Raw genomic sequence first — 20,428 nt, 5'->3', positions numbered from 1 at the left:
AAAGAAAGCTGAGGTTTATTTAAGGAAATGGCAGGAAGCCTGGAAACACAGGTGAGCTCCTGTTCTTAAGACCTGACTCCCCAGTGGCTTGTAGGTTACAGATTCTATAGGGCAAAATCACAAGCCACCATGGGTTAGGGGTTTAAGGTCATGCTGGGATCTGATTGGTCAGAAGTGAGGTAAGGGTAATTAATTAATTCTTCAGATCTTGAGGACAGTTCTGAGTTCTGTTCCAGAGTCCTCCTTTCCGTTTTCATGGGAAAGTAGCCACAAGTTCGTTCCACCTTAGGACTCAGGAACTGAAACATAACTTAGGTCAAAAAGTTATTTTTAGCCTGCCAGAGGCCTAGATTTTGTGATCATTAGTCAGGTCCAGGATTCTGTCTTCTGCTGCCTCGGATGTGGCTGATTATCCAGGAAAAGGCTAGGTCTCTGAGGGGAGGATATCTATCTATCTATCTATCTATCTATCTATCTATCTATCTATCTATCTATCTATCTATCTATAGAGAGAGATGATTCCTAGACCTAGCATTTAAAATTAAATTTAGTCCAAGTCTTAAGGACCCTCGGTTTCAACTATACATAAAAAAATGAAGAAGTATAGAGAAATAGATGAGAAAAAGAGAGTTACAGAGTATGGAAAAAAGAGGGGCAAGTAGGACAGAGGGACAAAGAAGAGAGGAAAGACAAAAATGACACATTTGGTGGACAGTACTGAAATCAGTGCTAGTGGTGTCTGATGTTCTTTTAAGTAATTAAAAAGATTTTGGAATACTCTTCATGTTTTCAAATCTATTGTCTAATTAATGATTGGGCATTAGCATAGTAGTTGCAAAATATTAAGTGCAAGAGAATGGGGAAAAGTTGAACAAGTGTTGGAAAACGGGTTCTTGGTATTGTCACAGGGAAGAATTCAAGGACACATCAAATAAGTTGAGCAAGCAGTGGATTTATTAAAAAAAAAAAAAAAAAGATAGTACACTCCCAAAATGGTGGGACCACAGGCCAGGAGAAGAATAACTGCAAAGAAGAACAAAGAAAGCTAGGAATTTATTATTTTCAAAATGATGGTGCGAAATATTCGTGGTTTAGGGGTGGTGTTATAGGTGTTCCTAGACAGGTTCTCATTGACCACTCATTCGTGTTGGAAAGTAGGATTTCCTTGGTCCTTATTTGGCTCTTGTCAGAACTGTCATGGCAACACAGGTGGTGGAGATTTTCCCTGCCTGCAAAGCTAATAATATTAGAATCCATTATAATTAGCTCAAGTTCACCTTGAGGGTCAAAATGGTGTCCTGCGTCTGCCCTCGGCCACAGAAATCTCGTTCTGGCTGGTCTGGTAGCTGCACCATTTCCTAAGAATGATCTCATTTCCTCCCTCCTTTGTTTTCCCTGCACTTTCTCTTTTCCTTCCTCCCTCTGTCTCCCAGAGGCCCTATTCTTTCTGCTATGGTAACACACTGAGATATTAAGTACAGCTTTACAGAATTAAAATAACGGAAACCTTCTGTTCTAGTCTTTAAGGACAAAGTTATAAAACAAGCTATGGCAGGATGTTTGGCTACTTTATTAATAACAGATTGAAAAGCAAATATGGCGCATTTGGTGGATCAAGCACTGCATAGAGCAGCTGTGGTTTTGGTACCATGTCCAGCAGAATTAATTCAAAGGCTGCCTGATCACTCAGTGCTCACTCCAGTGCACTCTTTCAAGAAGCTCTAGAGAATACACCCAAGCACAGTGTCTTTTTTTGCAAATAAATCATCTTGTTTATTGATAGGGCACCATCATGTTTGTCAAGTTTCAAAATGGTAATCTTCCCTTAGTGGAGAATTATCTGTTTTGTGGGTAATGCAAGAGTCTGTTCATTTGTGGAGGCAGGTTGTGTTAACTAGCCATAAAAGTTTTAAAGAAGCCCCCAAAATTATTGGTTGAGGTACGGGAACACAATAGCTTCTGTAATAGAGAATCGTGTGTTTTAATGAATATAAACAAGGACCAAAAGAAAAATAAATAAATAAATCTAAGTTTTCATGTGAAGAAAAAGCAAAATGCTTAATAGCTGGGTACTGGGAAAAACACGTGTGTGTGTGTGTGTGTGTGTGTGTGTGTGTTTTATAAACAAGGTAGTTATATTGACTTTTCTCCATTGAGAAGACTCCTATTTCACTTCATATCTTTAGTATTTCATTTGTGACAGTCTCTAAGATAAAAGTTCTGCCCACAGGGTAAAATTAGGAAGGAATCACAACAGGCAAATAACAGTTTCATAATCACACGTCAGCACAGTTGCAGAAGACATTAAGGTTTGCTATAAAAAGAACAGATTTCATGAGTTTTTTTGTTGTTGTTGTTTGTATTCTTGTTTTTTATTTTTATTTTATTTTATTTTCTTTAACCAAGAAAATAGACTCTTTCTATATTCCTAAAGGAATATTTTCAATAGTAAAAATTTCAGGAAACATGGTGGGTATACATCTGTCTTGGGAAATGGAAATTTGGCTGAGATTCCTTCCAGCAAGTATTTTCTGTCTGATTTTTCTACTCACACATGAGGTTTTCATATAACAACAACAACAAAAAAAATACCACAGATTATCTGATGGCACAGTTACTAGACAGATATGCCTTGCTTTTTATTAATTTACAAGGTAAATGAGGTCAAATACGCTGATTTTTATCTACAGTACTCTTTCCCTCCTTGAACTTGAGATTATGACATTTTAACTTTGGAATGCCTGATTATCATCATCGTCATCTTCATCATCATCATCATCTTCATCATCATCATCATCAGATAAATGTATCTCCTGACCAATCATTCTTCACATGCCTTGGTCTCATTAATATTTCTAGAGGTCCGTTTTGATCATTTCATATCATTGTTCTCTATTACCTACTCAAGGAAGGCAGCAATTTATTTCCTTCCACAATTTTCCATTTCCACATTGCTTCACAATTATAAGAAAAACCCAGTTGTTTATTCATCAGATATTTATTGAGTACCTACTAAATGCTGGTTTTATTTTCTAAGTAAGTGCTACAAATTTGCATAAAAGCTAGCCCTAAAATCCTGCAGACTTATTTGGGAGTAAGGACATACAAACAAGCAATTGCAAAATTCAGTGTATTCACTGTTAAGTATTGTTTATGTAAGTCAGTACTTCTCCGTAATCGTGGGTTGTAGTCATTTTGAAGTCTTGCTAAAAATCTAAATGACAAGACCCCATCCCAGAAGGTCAAGTTAGTTTTTCTGAGATTCAGCCAAGCATTTATACTTTCTCCAACTTCCTAAAATTACTCTTACAATAACCGAAGTATGAAGACATCTTGTATAATTTAGGTGATGACACAAATGAGGTAGTTATCAAATCTGTTATGGGTTACTGGTGGTGGAGTCAGGAAAGACTTCACCACGGGACAAGCAGAAGTCCTTTTGGCATGTAAGACTTAAAGTATAGATATAGAAAGAGTTTGCTAGTTTGAAGGGACCTCCTGGAATGTAGGTGACTTTAAGAGCATTTATTCTGGAATCAGACTTAGGTTTCATCAATGTTGGATTTTTAAAAGACCCTTTTATTTTGGAAAGTGGAGAATGCATTGAAGGAAGAAAATAGGCCCAAGGAAAGGAGTTGCAATGTTTCACATGAGAAACTCTGAGGTGGTTATTGTGGCCATGTAAATGAAATGTTTACAAATTCAGGAGATAAAGAGGTAAAGTTGAAAAAATTTATGGCCTGTTAGATGTTGGAGATTGGAGGGAGGGAGGCATAGAGGATGGTTCACATGTTTCTGGTCTTCTCTTTTCATTTTTACTTTAGATGATACCATTTTTCTATATGATCACAGTTTTGTTTTACTCCACTGGAGAGCTGATCTTTCTTTGCTTTAGACATTTTCTTAGGTAATGAATTAAATAAATCAAGATCAGCATAAGCACTTTTATTTATCTGCAATAATTAGATCTCATACCTTGCAGTGAGATCTGGGAACCAAAAGTATTTTCTAATCTAACTCATAATAATTTCAGTATAGGTACTATGTGCTTTCAAGAGTGAAACTTGGGGAGCATTTGAGATCTTGCTCCTCAGCATATGCCAGCAATTACCTCAAATAAGCTCTTATAAAAAGAAAAACAAAGAAAAAGAATTAAACTTGTGTGGAAGGTGAATGCATATGGTGCTACTTGAAAAGTAAGAAAAAAATGACAAATGGGTATGTTTATTATGTGTATATATTTTTCATATTTGTAGTCACGCTGTTCAAACTGTGCTTTCATGGAGGTGATAACTGTTCCATAAATACACTGATTCAGAACAATTTTTTTAAATTATCGATATATATATAGTAAGCTAGTAAATATAAATTTGAAAATTTACTTCACTTTTTTCCTAAAACTTTGATGTTTTCTACTGATTTTATGCTAACAAATTCTAACAAATTACCTGATATATAAATATGTAACCAATATTAATATAAAGATTAAGAAAAACAGTCAATTTTGTTTTCTGTTAATAACACAAGGGATTGAATATTAAGAGAAAGAAGGCAGGCAGAATGGAAGAAGACACATTCTCCTAGTAACCTGGGGAGACACAAGGAAAAATAAGGCAAATATACCAGATCTAGAGTTTAGAGGACACATTTCTCTCTGTGCAATAAAGAGAAGCTAAAACATTAGTTAAGATAGTCCGATTACTATTTTGCTATTTTCTGACACAGATTATCAAAAGTTAACAGAAAGCTCCATTATTCTTTGCCTTGGGTATGTGTGCTGGTTTAGTAGTAATGCAAAGAGATGTAGCTTCTCTGAGTCAATATATTGTTTCCAATTTTTTTCTATGTACAGCATATATTTTTTTTGTCTCCTAATCTGCAAGAGCACTGGAAGGTGGGAATCAATTTTTAAATTGACAGTTTGTATTTTTTGTTTCATTTTGTTTCTAAGCATATGTGATGTTGGTTGTAATTACATGTCTTGCACAAATATATTTGTTGTAGGGAAAATGTCCCTAGTGCGTGGAATACTGTTAAATATACTGTGTTTCCCCGAAAATAAAACCTAGCTGGACCATCAGCTCTAATGGGTCTTTTGGAGCAACAATTAAGATCCGGTATTATATTATATTATATTATATTATATTATATTATATTATATTATATTATATTATATTATATTACATTACATTATATTATATTATATTATATATTATATTATGACCCGGTCTTATTTTACTATAATTTTTTGCTCCAAAGACGCATTAGAGCTGATTGTCTGGCTAGGTCTTATTTTTCGGGAAACATGGTATCAATTTTGAGTAGGCTTCACAAAGAGAATTTGTAATTTGTACCTGCTCTGCCACTTGGATTATGGCATAGCCTCATCATTAACAGTTTTGTAATGACTATTTGATTGTAATACACATATGTGATTTCCTTCACGTTTCCTTAAATTTATTGAGGCACAAATTTGAATTCCACTAGTGAAAAATCCCAGAAGGACAGTGGAGCATCTATAAATCAATGAGCAGTTTTTGGTTTTGAACTTATAAAATGTACATTTTTGAAAAGGGGAAACTGTATTTAGTAATGGTGTTTGCAAATTTAAAGGTCAAAGATCTCAGGACATAGTCTCTGAGGAAATCAGAGGCACATGTTACCATAGTGAATACATTTTTTTTCTCCCACAACTGAGAGCACTCAAGATATCTGCCACTAGTAATTTTACTGTAAATACCTACTGTGAAAGCTCAGATGGTCTGAAAAACATCTTTTTTAACCCATGCAATAGTTGGAGGGTTTGTTTGAATACTCAAAAGTATAAAAATAGTCATAAAACAGTAAACACTCAGAAATGTACGCTTTACCTCTAGCTTATAAATAAGGAAACATTCAATTCAGCACAATAGTTCTTTTACTGCTTTCCATTCTTGAGCAATGTACTTAAGCGATAATGCATTTGTTCTTAATGAGTTTATTTTTATAAACACTAAGATGGTTTCCTCCCTTGGGCTAATTAGATAATTGATAATTTGAGAAAAATAGTGATTTTAAGATTATATTTTTCTTGAACAAATTTTCTTGTTCTAATTAGTTTATACACATCATCTCATAAAATATTAATTGTAGAAACACCTCCTGCCCAAATTAAATCATTAATATTTGTCATTTCAAATTTAAATTGCCATTAACTCAGAATATATTACATACAAATAAGTGTAATTGATCTTTTAAAACACGTTTTTCATTAACCCTATAAGGCTATTACAGTTTTATTATAATTTGTTTTCTCTTCTTTTAATCAAAATTTATTTCATTATCATCTCATTGACTTTTCACCTCTTTATGCTGTTGATTTAGAAATGGTTTTAGCCTCAGTTTCTGAATTCTGGAAACATTGTGTTTTTGTATTCCTAAACTTTCTCTAGTTTTAGTTTTATATTGCGCTAATAGCACTACACCTGGTTCCTGGGTTTTCTCATAATAAAGTCCATAATGTTTTAGTTGTACACGGAAGCTTTTCATTTTGTGTCAATCATAATACTCAATGTACTTAAGTTCTTGACACTTTATACAAGTGTTCATCTATTTTCTTTATGTTTCCTAGAGTATTTCTTTGAAATACGTTGACCTTAAACATACAGAAACATACTCTCATGACAACAGAAAAAAATACCCTTTATTTAGAATGCAAACTGACAACCTTACCTTCATGTTTAAAACCATTTAATAATAATGTTAGTTAACATTTTCTGAGAACTTACTATATTCCTGGCACTATTCTAAGTATTGTGCCTATATCACAATATTCGTACGAAATTGGTATTTTTCCATCCCATTTATAGGTGAGGGAATTGTCATATAAATCACCGACTTTACAAAACAGAGCAAGAAACTAGTGTAGCCAGGTTGCACACAGAGGTTGTGATTTCAATAACTCTGAATTTTCCCTCCATACCCACAGAAGGAAACTACAACTCCCTACATTGGCTAAAGAGTGTTCACAATCTATATCCTGCCTCTCTTTTCAGCTTAATTTCTTGATGCCTTTCACAAAATACTGCATTGTGTTTAGGGGAAAACACTCCCCCTTTTTTCCATAAAAGAAGGGGAAAAATCACTTAGAACTCCATTCAGTTACCATGACATTTTGTCTGCCAGGACATCACACACCTTCCCCCTTATTATCATAAATTGGTAAAATATATCATTTTTAAGTACTGACATAGTTTATTCTCTGTGAAGTAATTATTTAAACAAAGGGCAGCCTTCATTTATTGTGATTGTTCTGCTACACTGTTACCATCTTTTAAAGTAACACCCTCTCCTGCTCCAGAAAGGGTTCCTTTGGAGCACGGTTGTTTATGTTGCTAATCGAGCTTAGCATTATCATTGTCTAACAGGTACACAGTATACAATAGGTACTCACTAATAGCTTATTTAATGAAAGAATGGTACCTACATGTCATATTCCATTTATCCTTTAATATAGCATTATTCTGCAGGCTGACATTTCATAAGTAGTATCTCATTGAATATTCACTTAGTTGTTCACAGTATTGCTAAATTAAATGTTAATTAAGGTAAACATAAGTAAAGTGGGTAAAAAAAAAGTTAAGGATCAAGGTAAGTATGAACATAGCCAGCATCACAACAGGTTCTAAAGCACTGCTGCACATCATTGATTATTAAATATTATACTTGTTCCTCCTAAAAAAATTTATCCACAAACATTCAAGTTACATGTTACATACTGGGTATTTCACACATATTTGTTTAGCAGATTGATTAATTAATTCCAAAGTACATTTTGTCAGGAAAAAAGTCTGCATGCTTACTATTGCAGTTTTCTTTAAGTTCTCAAACTAATAGACCAACTCATATTGAATTCACGCTTTGATTATCACCAACTTCTACGTGATTCTCAAATGGTTATGATGATAAATGTGGAATGGCAAATTATAATTCTGGTGTATTTAAAAACCCTCAAAAGTAGCATAAATATAGTAATAATAGTTCTTTTGCATTCATTAGAGAAAATTTTTAAATTGAGGGCATATAATATATTTAAAATAACAAGATTTTCACTTCCACCGAATACAAGCTCTTGTGCAAAGACACATGATTCAATTTCTGTTCCTATCTCACATGAATGCAAACCCATAATTTTTCATCTTTTTGGTCTTCATTTTCAATACATTTATACATGGGTTGCCATGTAATATTCATGAAGGAGTTTTTCCTTTTACAAAACAATGTTACTGGGAGTCTTGGCAGTAATTAAGCTTTGTTCTCCTCCCTGTTTTCTTCTCTCAATACATTAAAGACTCCTTAACGTCATTGTGAAATACTAGTATATATGCATACACACACATGTTATATATTATATAATACATATATTGCATATAATTTATTATAATGTATGTAATTGTATAATTCGAATTGTCTGATATAAATTACATGATGAATAACATTTTCTACTCCAGATTGATTGCCTTGTGAACCGAATTGGAAAGATTAATATTTGGTTATGAACTGAGTTGGAAATATGAACTGAGGTTTTAATGTTTTCAGCCAGGGTAATTGCCTACAGTAATTTGACAGCAGACATAACTCTATGCATATGATATGGATTTGTCTCTGGATTTATTTCTGTTTGTTTTTGGCTACAACGGCAAATTAATTGAACCAATTACCATTTTTTAAAAAAATATTCAAAGAGCATCTTTGATTGCAAAGAACATAATTTTACAAAATTTACACTCATAAAGCTAAAAATGACTCAATATTTTGATTGTCTTGGTTAAGCAAGGGAGAACCCTTTACAACATTTTTAAAAAGTTAATTTTCTTTGTTGATTCCTACAAAAAACCTACTGGTTTCATTACTTATAAAGAAGTGAAACATAATTCTTAAAGAAGACATTTTAAAATTATGATTTAATCACTCAGGTTTATTTGTGTAAATAAAAAAAGTGACTATAAAATGTGAACTGCTGGATTTTAATATATTTATGTTTTACTTTCTTTGGTGCACATACAACAATTGGCTTCAAAAAAATGAGAGAGGCCATTAACATGTGACTTCTCTTGCTTGTCTGATTACCCCATCACCTTACTTTCTTCCCTGAAACAATCATATTCAACAGATAACTGGTCCATGTCAATTTCTTCTAGAAAAATAGAAGGGAGAATGTTCTTGTATCCCCAAATTTTCTGCTAGCACTAATTTATCCAACAGTTAAGTGATTTTATTATTTACAGAAATAATTCATATTCATTATAATAGTTTTGGAAATGCAGGAAAATACAAGGAAGGACACACAAATCACCAAAAAGTTCATAATCAAGAATAACCACTGCTACTATTTGGCATATCTTCTTTTGGTCATTTTTCTCTGTGATGATATACGTATAAAATTTTTAACTTACAAAATTGCTATTATTTTGTTTATAAGAGTTTTGTATCCAATTTTTTAAGTTAAAACTCTTTCGTAAATACTTTACTATGTCTGTGTATATTAGGTAAACCTTACTTAAAAAGGAGGGTCTCAATATCTTGGCAACACTGTACCATAGTTTTATTTACCCTCCTCACAGAGGAGGAAATCATCACTTCTAGTTATTGATAGTGTTCTGTGTATATGACCATGAATAGAGAACTTGATAGAAAGCAAAGAGAAACGAACTTGCACAGAATTTGGCCTTCTCAGTGAGAATGGCTGTGAGAATGACCTTAATGACGAAGAGTAATAGATATACTGTTTAGACTCCCAAGAAACTAAGATTGTACCGAAGGAATGTGAAATCATATCGACAAGACATATATGTTTATAACATAACTTATTCTTTTTGTATTCAGTAATTCCTGAAAAAGGCTCTATTAAATCAGATATGTAATGTGCAAGGCCCACTTATGGGTATCAAATGAGATTAAAACAAATGTAGAACAGTTCTGTCTGTTCTTGGATCTCAAGATACAGTTGGGGAAGTGGTACTTTAACCCTTAAAATTTTTAAAGTTGGTCACAATTTAATGGTAACTTTCCTTTTCTAGGTCCATAAATTCAAGATTACAAAAAAAAAATAAATAAATAAAAATCAAGAAATAAGGAACATGATATATGTTTAGAGATACAGCTAATTGAGGCAGCTGGCAGTAGATTCCAGTCCACAAACTCCCTTAATCTCGTTCAGGACGGCCTCAAATGCATTCCCCAATGATCAGTTTGCTCATCCTCTTTACTGCTTTACATTCTGATCTAATCATAACTCTATCAAGTTGCGGCTGTTATGCTATTTTCTATCCTTAAATGTCACCTAATTTGGTATGAGTTTTAGCTACTCTGATTATTCATTGTATTAGTAGATGCAGAATGTATCTTCCATTTGCAGAGATAGCAGCTTGTATTTCTTAAGAAAGAATTAAGAATTCACTTTCTTTTTTATACTATTAATTCATCCATGCAACCACTGTTTATTGAGTGCTTCTTTAAGATGTGCTCTGAGCTGCCCTTATAGAGCTTCCATTCTCAGAGGAGAGATAAACACTGAACACAATTATTTATTCCTTATTAACTTATATTAAGTGCCACAAAAGATATGTAGTGATTGGTGCTATGAGAGCATCTTTCTGAGGGAAATAAGGTGGTCAAGGAGAGAAGGAATATATGAGGTATTGTCATACTTTAGGAGTTAGTTTTATAATTTGTTTTTTAATGAAATAAATATATGTATAATAATTTTGGTGTAGTGACTCTTTCTTTCCATTCAGTGAACTACAATATGCATCAGAGTAGCTTAAAAAGTGCGAATTAAAAAAATAAATAGTAGACATTGGCTTTTACTGAAGATAAAAAGTTTCTGGGGGCAGCTGGTTAGCTCAGTTGGTTAGAGCTAGGAGCTCTTAACCACAAGTATGCCGGTTTGATCCCCACATGGGTCAGTGAGCTGTGACCTCCACAACTAGATTGAAACAACTACTTAACTTGGAGCTGATGGGTCCTGGAAAAACACATTTAAATAAATAAAAGTATTTATTTATTTATTTTTAAATGTTTTTAATAATGCATAATCCATTCACATGTTTAAAAAAATGTTTTGGCCAAAAACCCTCCCCCGAAATATTGAACCATTCTTAAGCCTTTAAAATGAATAATTGCAGTGAAATCTTTTACATTTTGTATGTTGTTAATCTTCTATGTTTAAAAATAAATACTTAATGTAAATATAATGAAAGTGTTTTAAATGATATCATTATTTCCCTCTCAGACATAACAGATTTCAAGTGTTACAAAATACTTTTCAGGTCTCAGTGTGATACATATTTTTCTCCTTTCTTCTTTGGAGAACAAATCTTACTTATATTTTTAAAAATTTACATGTAATGAGTACATTAAAATACCTTATGAATTAAAAACCCTTATGAAGGAAGAAGGAACCAGGTGATATGCATGAAATCAAATAATTTTTTAGTCATTTTACTAAGAATGTTTTACAAATATAATTTTATTTTCACAATAAATTATTATTTTTATTTTTATGTAGGGATTACATTATTAGAAATTTTTGGTTTTTGTTTTACCGTAGGATACATTTAGGTAAGGAGTTAATAAAATAATGTAAGTATGATCACACAGGTATTTAATGGTTAGTTCCATGCAATTTCAAAGAAATAGGTTTATGGGGGAGTTCCAGCACACTGCGCTTAACAAATCTTGTTCACAGAACATTCTTTATTCTTTCTTTCTTCCTTTCTTCCTTTTTTCTTTCCTTCCTACCTTCCTTCCTTCTTCCTTCCTTCTTTCCTTCCTCCCTCCCTCCGTCCCTTCCTTCCTTTGTTTCTTTTTCAATTACAGTTGACATTCAATATTACTTTGTATTAGTTTCAGGTATACAGCCTAATTGTTAGACATTTATATAATTTATGAGGTGAGTCTCCCATAATTCTAGTACACACCTGGCACTACTCATAGATATTACAATACTATTAACTATATTCCCTATATTGTACTTTACATCCTGATGACCATTTTGAAAGTACTAATCTGTACTTCTTAATCCTTTTACCTTTTTCACCCAACCCCTCAACCCCTCGCCCATCTGGTAACCAGCAGTTTGTTCTGTGTATCTATAAGGCTGTCTCTGTTTTTATTTATTTATTTTGTTCTTTAGATTCCAATAAGTGAGATCATATGATATTGGTCTCTCTCTGTCTTGCTTATTTCACTTAGCATAATACCCTCTAGGTCCACCCAGCTCCCTAATGATAATGTTTCATTTTTTATGTCTGAGTAATATTCCATTGTATTTATGTACTACAATTTCTTTATCCAGTTGTCTATTGATGGACATCTTGGCTGCTTCCATATCTTGACAATTGTAAATAGCACTGCTGTGAACATAGGGTTGCATATATCTTGTTGAATCGGTGTTTCGGATGTCTTCATAGAAATACCCAGATGTGAAATTGCTGGGTCATAAGGTTTATTTTTAATTTTTTGAAGAAACTTCAAACTGTTTTCCATAGGAACTGCAACAGTTACACCAATGAGGGTTCCATTGTCTCCACATCCTCACCAACACTTGTTTTTTTCAGTTATTGATGACAACCATTCTTACAAGTGTGAGGTGGTATCTCATTGTGATTTGAATTTGCATTCCTCTGATGATTAGTGGTATCGAGCATCTTATCATATGTCTGCTGGCCATCTGTGTGTCCTCTTTGGAAACTGTCTATTCAGGTCCCTTTCCCATTTGTTAATTGGATTGTTTATTTTCTTGGTGTTGAATTGCATGACTTCTTTATACGTTTTGAATATTAACCCCATTCTGATGTATCATTGACAAATATCTTATGCCATTCAGTAGGGTATCTTTTCATTTTGTTGATTGTTTCCTTTGCTGTGCAAAAACTTTTCAGTTTTATGTAGTCCCATTTGTTTATTTTTTCTTTTGTTTCTCTTGCCTGAGGAGCTATATCAGGAAAAAATATTAATAAAGGCTATGTCAAAGAGTTTGCTGCCTATGTTTTTTCTAGAAGTTTTATGGTTTGAGGTCTTACATTTAAGTCTTTAATCTATTTTGAGTTTATTCTTGTATAAGGAGTAAGAAGGTGGTCCAGTTTCATTTTTTTGTATGCATCTGTCCAATTTTCCCAGCATCCTTTATTGAATAGGCTGTCTTTACCCCATTGTATATTTTTACCTCCTTTTTCATAGATTAAATGACCATAGTGGTGTGTGTTTATTTCTGGGGTCTCTATTCTGTTCCATTGATCTATATCTGTTTTCATGCCAATACCATGCTGTTTTGATTACTCTGGCTTTGAGGTATAGTTTGATATCAGGTAATGTAATACCTCTAACATCGTTCTTCTTTCTCAAGATTGTTGTGGCTATTTGAGGTCTTTTATGGTTCCATATAAATTTAAGGATTATTTGTTCTAGTTCTGTGAAAAGTGCCATTGGTATTTTGATAAGGATTGCATCGTATCTGTAGATTTCTTTGGCTAATGTGGACATTTTAATGATATTCTTCCTAACCATGACCATGGTATATGCTTCCATTTATTTGTATTTTTTAAATTTCTTTCTTCAATGTCTTATAATTTTTTGAGTACAGTTGTTTTACTTTCTTGGTTAAATTTAATTCTAGACATTTTATTTTATTTTGATGCAATTGTAAATGAGATTTTTTTCCTAATTTCACTTTCTGATAGCTAATTATTGGTGTATAAAAATGCAACTGATTTCTTAGTATTGATTTTGTATCCTGCTACTTTATATAATTAATTTGTCAAGTCTAATCGTTTTTTTGTGTAATCTTTGGGATTCTATATATATAGTATCATGTCATCTGCAAATAATCACAATTTTACTTCTTCATTTCCAGTTTGGAAGGTTTTTTATTTCTTGTCTGCTTGCTGTGGATAAGACTTCCAATATATGTTGAACAAAAGTGTTGTAAGTGGGCATCCTTGTCTAGTTTCTGGTCTTAAGGAGAATGTTTTTAGCTTTTCCCAATTGAGTATGATGTTAGTGTGGGTTTGTTATACTGGGAGTGCCAAAAGAACATGTATACAAAATGGACACAATATGCAAAGCAGTAGTTTGCCATAATCAGAGATGTCTAAACGCTGATGGTAACCACTTTGAGCACCTCTTGTAATTGCAGAAGTCAAATGTGACTTGTATTCATCTTTTGTTATTGGTATATGTTGAGCATTACAATTTTAATACAGTTTGCCTTTCTTAAAATGTGTGTACATTTTTTGTTCATATACCCTCTGTATATGAACTTTATTATGTTGAGGTATGTTTCCTCTATTACCATTTTGCTGAGAGTTTTTAATCAATAATGGATATTGGATTTTGTCAGATGCTTTTTTTGTACATATTGATATGATCATATGGTATTTATCTTTCATTTTGTTTATGTTGTGTATCACATTAATTGATTTGTGGATATTGAACCAACCTTGCATCCCAGGAATAAATCATACTTGATCATGGTGTGTTATCTTTTTAATGTATTGCTGGATTCAGTTTGCTAATATTTTGTTGAGGATTTTTTTCCTCTATGTTCAGCAGGGATTTTGGCCTTCAGTTTTTTTTGTTTGTTTGTTTTGTTTTTGTATTTTGTTTTGTTTTGTTTTTGTAATGTCTTTGTCTGGTTTTGGAATCAGGATAATGGTAGCCTCACAGAATGAACTTGGGAGCTTTCCCTCCTCTTGAATTTTCTTGAATAGTTTGAGAAGAATAAGTGTTAATTCTTCTTTGAATATTTGGTAAAATTCACCTGTCAAATCATCTGGTCCAGGACTTTTCTTTGTTGGGAGCTTTTTGATTACTGATTCGATTTCATTTGTAGTAATCGATTGGTTCAGATTTTCTGTTTCTTCTAGATTCAGCCTTGTAATATTGTGTGCTTCTAGCATTTTATTCATCTCTTCCAGAGTGTTTAATTTGTTGGTGTATACCTGTTCATAGTATTTTCTTACAATTTATTGTATTTCTGTGGTGTCCACTGTCACTTCTCCTCTTTCATTCTGATTTTATTTATTTCGGTCCTCTCTTGTTTTTTCTTGATGACTGTGGTTAAAGGCTGATCAATTTTCTTTATATTTTCAGAGAACCAGTTCTTGATTTTGTTGATCCTTCCTATTGTGTTTTTAGACTAAATTTCATTTATATCTGTTCTGATCTTTATTATTTCCTTTCTACTACTCACTTAGGGCTTTGTTTGCTGTTCTTTTTCTGGTTTCTTTAAGGGTAAAGTTAAATTATGTATTTGAGATTTTTCTTGTTTCTTGAGGTAAGCCTGTATAAATTACACTCTTAGAACTGATTTTGCTATATCCCATAGATTTGGGGTCATTGTGTTTTAATTTTTGTTTGTCTCAATGTACCTTTTGATTTATTTCTTGATGTCATTTTCAACCCATTAATTGTTTAGTAGCTTATTTAGCCTCTATGAGTTTGTGTGTTTTGTTAGGCTTTTGATTGTTTGTAATTGATTTCTAATTTCATACCTTTGTGGTAGGAGAAAATGCTTGATATGATTTCATATTTCTTGAATTTATTGACACTTGTTTTGTGGCGTAACATGCGGTCTATCTTGGAAAATATTCCCTGTGCATTTGAAAATAATGTATACTACCTTGGGGTATATGTTCAAAAAATATCAATTAAATCCATCCAATCCAGTGTGTTATTTACATCTGCTGTTTTCTTGTTAATTTATTGTCTGGATGATCTGTCCATCATTGTCAGTGTGGTGTTAAATTCCGCCTACTATGACTGTATTCCTGTTGATCTCTCCTTTTATGTCAGTCAATATTTGCTTGATATGTTTAGGTGCTCCGTTTTCTAGAGTTATATCCTCTTGTTGGATTGATCTCTTCATTATTTTGTAATACCCTTCTTTGTTTCTTATTATAGTCTTTGTTATAAAGTCTATTTTGTCTGATATAATTGTTGCTACCCCAGCTCTTTTGTTTGTTTGTTTCCATTTGCCTGAAATATCTTTTCCATCCCTTTGCTTTCAGTCTATGTGTGTCTTTCAATCTGAAGTGGGTCTCTTTTAGACAGCAAATGTATGGGTCTTGTTTTCTTATCTATTTAGCTACTCTGTGTCATTTGATTGGAGTATTTAATCCATTTACATTTACCATTTAAAGTGATTATTGATAGGTACGTGGTTATTTCTATTTCGTTATTCATATTTATGTTTTTTTGTTTATAGTTTTCTTCTTCTTAAGGAAGTCCCTTTAACATTTTTTGTAGTATAGCTTGGTGGTAATGAATTCCTTTAGCTTTTTCTTGTCTGGGTAGAGTAGTCTTGGTTGTAGATCTTTTTATCTCTTTGAATATTTTGTGCTACTCCCTTCTGGTCTGAAAAGTTTCTGTTAAGAAATCAGCTGATTGTAGTCTTAATGGGAGCTTCCTTGTAGGTAAATAATGTCTTTCTCTTGCTGCTTTTAGGATTCTCTTTATCGTTAACTTTTGCGATTTTATGATGTGTCTTGGTGTGGGCCTCTTTGGGTTCATCTTGTTTGGGACTCTGCATTCCCTGGTATAGTATTTCTATTTCCTTTCCTAGGTTAGCAAGTTTTCAGTCATTATTTCTTCAAATACATTCTTGATCCATTGGTCCTGCTTTTCTCCTTCTGGTTCTCCTATAATGTGAATGTTGTTACACTTGATGTTGTTCCAGAGGTCCCTTAAACTATCTTTTTTAGTTTTCTTTTTTCTTTTTGTTGTAGCAGTTGGGTTTTTTATGCTACCTTATCTTTATGCTCGAAATCGCTGATTCGATCCTCTACTTCATCTAATCTGTTGATTTCTTTTTAGTAAATTCTTCCTTTCAGTTATTGTATTCTTTATTTCTGACTGGTTCTTTTTTTTATGGTTTCTATGTCCTTTATGCTTATTATCTCTATTGAAGTTTTCCCTAAGTTCCTTAAGCATTCTTATGATGAGTATTTTGAACTCTGTCTCTGATAAGTTGATTGCCTTCATTTTATTTAGTTCTTTTTCTGGAATTTTCTCCTATTGTTTTATTTGGAACATTTTTCTTTGTTTCTTCCTTTTATCTTCTTCCGTGTTTGTTTCTATGTATTAGGTAGATATTCTATGTCTCTCAGTCTTCCCTGGATAGCCTTATGTAGTAGGAGTGCAGTGTGGCCCAGTGGCATAGTTTCCCTGATCACCGGTACCATGTGATCCAAGAGTGTCACTTATGTGTGTTGTGTGTGCCCTCCTATTATAGTTGATCCTTGATTACTTTTGGTGCATCAGTGAGTAGAATAGGCTCTCAGACTGACTGTCTATGAGGACTGGCCATGTTCACAGTGTATAAGCTGATGTGTGGAGGCTGATCAATTAGAAGAGGATTTGCCCCAGCAGATTCCTGTGTCTGTTGAGATACCTTTTGGGTGTACTACCTGTGGGGCTAATTGGGTAGTGCTTTGTTTTGGTCTGAAGCCAGCCTTCATGTGTGTTCTTTCTGATGCCTCTTGGGAGGGATTCCCATGCAGGCCAAGTTCAATGTAGCCTGTGACTAGCCCGGAGCAACCTAATGGGAGCTACAAAACTATATGCAGTTGGTTGCTGCCTGTGCTTCACCTGGAGGCATGTGGGGTGGCCTGCTGAGAACTAAGGCCTGCTGCCACCAGTGTTTGGCCTTTGGCATCTTAGCAAAAGGCCCAGGACACCTCTAGGCCCATTGTTACCTGCCAGATGCCCATAAGCCTCAGCCACTGAAAGAGCCTCCTCAGTTTCCCAGGGCCTGGCTGCTTGCCCTATTGCCAAAAGTGCCACTGTGTGAGCTGGGCTGGGCAGGTTCCCAGGTTATCATTGGGGTGGAGCAGGTAGTATTCACAAGGTTAATGCAGATTCAGTTCTTTGCTCAGTGCCTAGCCTGTATACACTTGCAATATGCCCAGAGAACATTGAAGCCAGCTACTGCTCAACTTGGGTCTGTACATCCCCAAAAAGTGTCTGACCAAGGCTGGAGCATGAGTTGATGCCAACTCCCTGCCACCTAAAGTGTCCCAGGCAGCTGCACTAGCTGCTGTGGGTTGTTTGCTGCTGGAAGAACCTCCACAGTATATGAGGGAGGGATGGTTGTCCATTTGCTGAGAATGCCTCCAGTGGTGGTGATTGAGTTGGGTGGGGTGGGATCCCAGGGAGTCACTGGAGTGGGATGGCAGAGTTCATCAGGCCAGTGCAGTTTCAGATTTGGCTGTGTGGTGGAGGGCTCAACACAGGAAAGATGGTGCCTGACTATATGCTATATGTGAGGTAGGCTCTAGAAAGGGATAATTGAAATTGTTCCTCTAGCCCTCACCCTGAAGCCACATAGCTCAGTCTTACCCTGTGTGTCTCTGGCAACTCTTGAGTTACTGCTTCTCCGCAGGAGCCCAGGGTGAGTGCCTGTGAGTGAATGAGTTTGTTCACTGGCCCTTTAAGGGGACGTCTGGGTTTCCAAATGCCTTCCACCTCACCCAGATGGGCAGAATTTTCACTGACTTTCACAACCAGATGTTGTGGGGATTCCTCTTCCTGGTACTGGATCCCTGGGCTGGGAAGCCCACTGTGGGGCTGGGACCCTCACTCCTCAGGGGAACATCTGCTGCTGAGGTGTCCTTGTCGGTGCTCTACAACTACCCGTGGGTGTGGGGCCAGTCCATTTCGCATCTCCACCCCTCCTACAAGTCTTGATGTGGCCTGTTCTTTATATCCTTATTTATAGGGGTTCTATTTAGCTAGTCTTCTGATGGCTCTCAAGGTTAATTGTTCTATAATAATTTAGTTGTAATTGTAACGTAGTTATGGGAAGTGGGACGCACAGGATTTACTTATTCTGCCATCTTAGAATCTACTCCTAATACACACAGAGCATTCTTAATGTCTCAATGTAAAATGTAGTTTTAATGAGCCAGCCATTCAATTTTGGTAACTTATAATGCACGAGTTGAGCATTCATTATTTGAAACTTACTTATATTATTGTCATTAAATATTCATAGCAATTGGTTTGGATTCCTGTCCTGAACCACAAACTCCTAGTAGTGGAATTAAAATTGGAGACAGATACATGGTTGGTGATGTGGTATCCTTTCAGTGTGATCAAGGCTATTCTCTTCAGGTAAATCTATTGTAAAATCATAATTTTGATTTCCATTGCTCTTTTCAAATATTTTAACAAACAAATGATTGTAATCCACAAGTTTTAAAACAATATTCATCTTGGGCTTTATAGTTTAGACTAACATCAAAAGCCATTCAATTTGTCAATAAAACATATTCATGAGAGAAATTGCTGAGATGAGCTAAATTCATTTTCTTTTGCAGTAATCAAAATGATTTTTGAATCAATTAATGTTTCACTCTTCTCTCTAGTCATATAGGCTATGACAACTGAACTCCCAGATCTTTAGAATTTGAAAATGAAAATAAAGCATTAAATGAAACTTCCATGATAATAAACTCCCCAAATTATTGAAACTCAGCTACAGATATATTTTTCTAAAGAAGTGGATTTGCAATGTATATTCTGTTGTTTTTGGATTTATATTGATCCTCTGTTATAGGTTTTGTGGAGGGTCTCAAAATTATGGTCTCATAAAAATTTTCCTAAAAGACATACTATTAAGAAACTATGAAAAAAAATTGAGGCACAAACTATTTTACATGTTAACTAAATAAATTCCTTAGAGGAAGCAAAATTAAAAATAATAATTTATACTTTATAGCTATAACACAAATTATTTGTCTCAAGTGCAATGAAATATTTCTGGATTTTATATTTCAATTTAAAATTTAATATACTTTAATTGACCTGTTTTAATATGTTTATGAAAGTATTTTATAATTATTTGTTAACATATCTCACCTTGAATATCACAGAAATTTATTATAAATTACTTATGTATATGGCCATTTCACTTGTATAATCATTGTACTATCTTAGTAGAACATGTCTTGATAAAAAAAAAAATTTAAAACCATAAACCTAATGTGATATGGAGTCTTAAATTTTCTGCCAGGACCATGTTATTTTTTATATTTTATGACAATTACATATAATTACCTTTCTTATTCTAAATAATACTAAAATTTCTAGTAAAAGTTTAAAAAATATATAAATGACAATATATATTTAAGCTTATTTTTATAATAACCATTGATTATGCTGTATTTAATTTCACTTTTTAAAATGTGTACTGAACTGCATTGTCTTGTTTATATAGGGTCATTCTCACATTACATGTATGCCTGGACCTGTACGAAGATGGAATTACCCAATCCCAATTTGTTTGGGTAAGTTAAAGAACTATAAATCATTTATAAGCTTTATCAAATTTTAAAGTTACACTCTGTATATGAATTTCAAAACTATAGTTTTCCTTTTAAGTTTTATG

General features: G+C 33.7%; 1 protein-coding gene across 1 annotated transcript in view; it reads left to right on the top strand.

Annotated features, from left to right (window-relative positions):
• The window catches only part of CSMD3 (CUB and Sushi multiple domains 3), a 1,093,095-nt gene that overhangs the window by 947,279 nt on the left and 125,388 nt on the right, over nucleotides 1-20,428 (top strand). Inside the window, exons 39-40 of the mRNA XM_033126920.1 lie at nucleotides 19,034-19,152; nucleotides 20,258-20,327. Of these exons, the coding sequence (XP_032982811.1) occupies nucleotides 19,034-19,152; nucleotides 20,258-20,327 (189 nt within the window). The remainder of the gene's footprint in view (nucleotides 1-19,033; nucleotides 19,153-20,257; nucleotides 20,328-20,428) is intronic.

The sequence above is a fragment of the Rhinolophus ferrumequinum genome, chromosome 14, assembly GCF_004115265.2.
Source record: "Rhinolophus ferrumequinum isolate MPI-CBG mRhiFer1 chromosome 14, mRhiFer1_v1.p, whole genome shotgun sequence".
In the NCBI taxonomy this organism is placed as follows: Eukaryota; Metazoa; Chordata; class Mammalia; order Chiroptera; family Rhinolophidae; genus Rhinolophus; species Rhinolophus ferrumequinum.
Note: the sequence above shows the minus strand (reverse complement) of the source record. Positions and strands in the feature narration are given on the sequence as shown.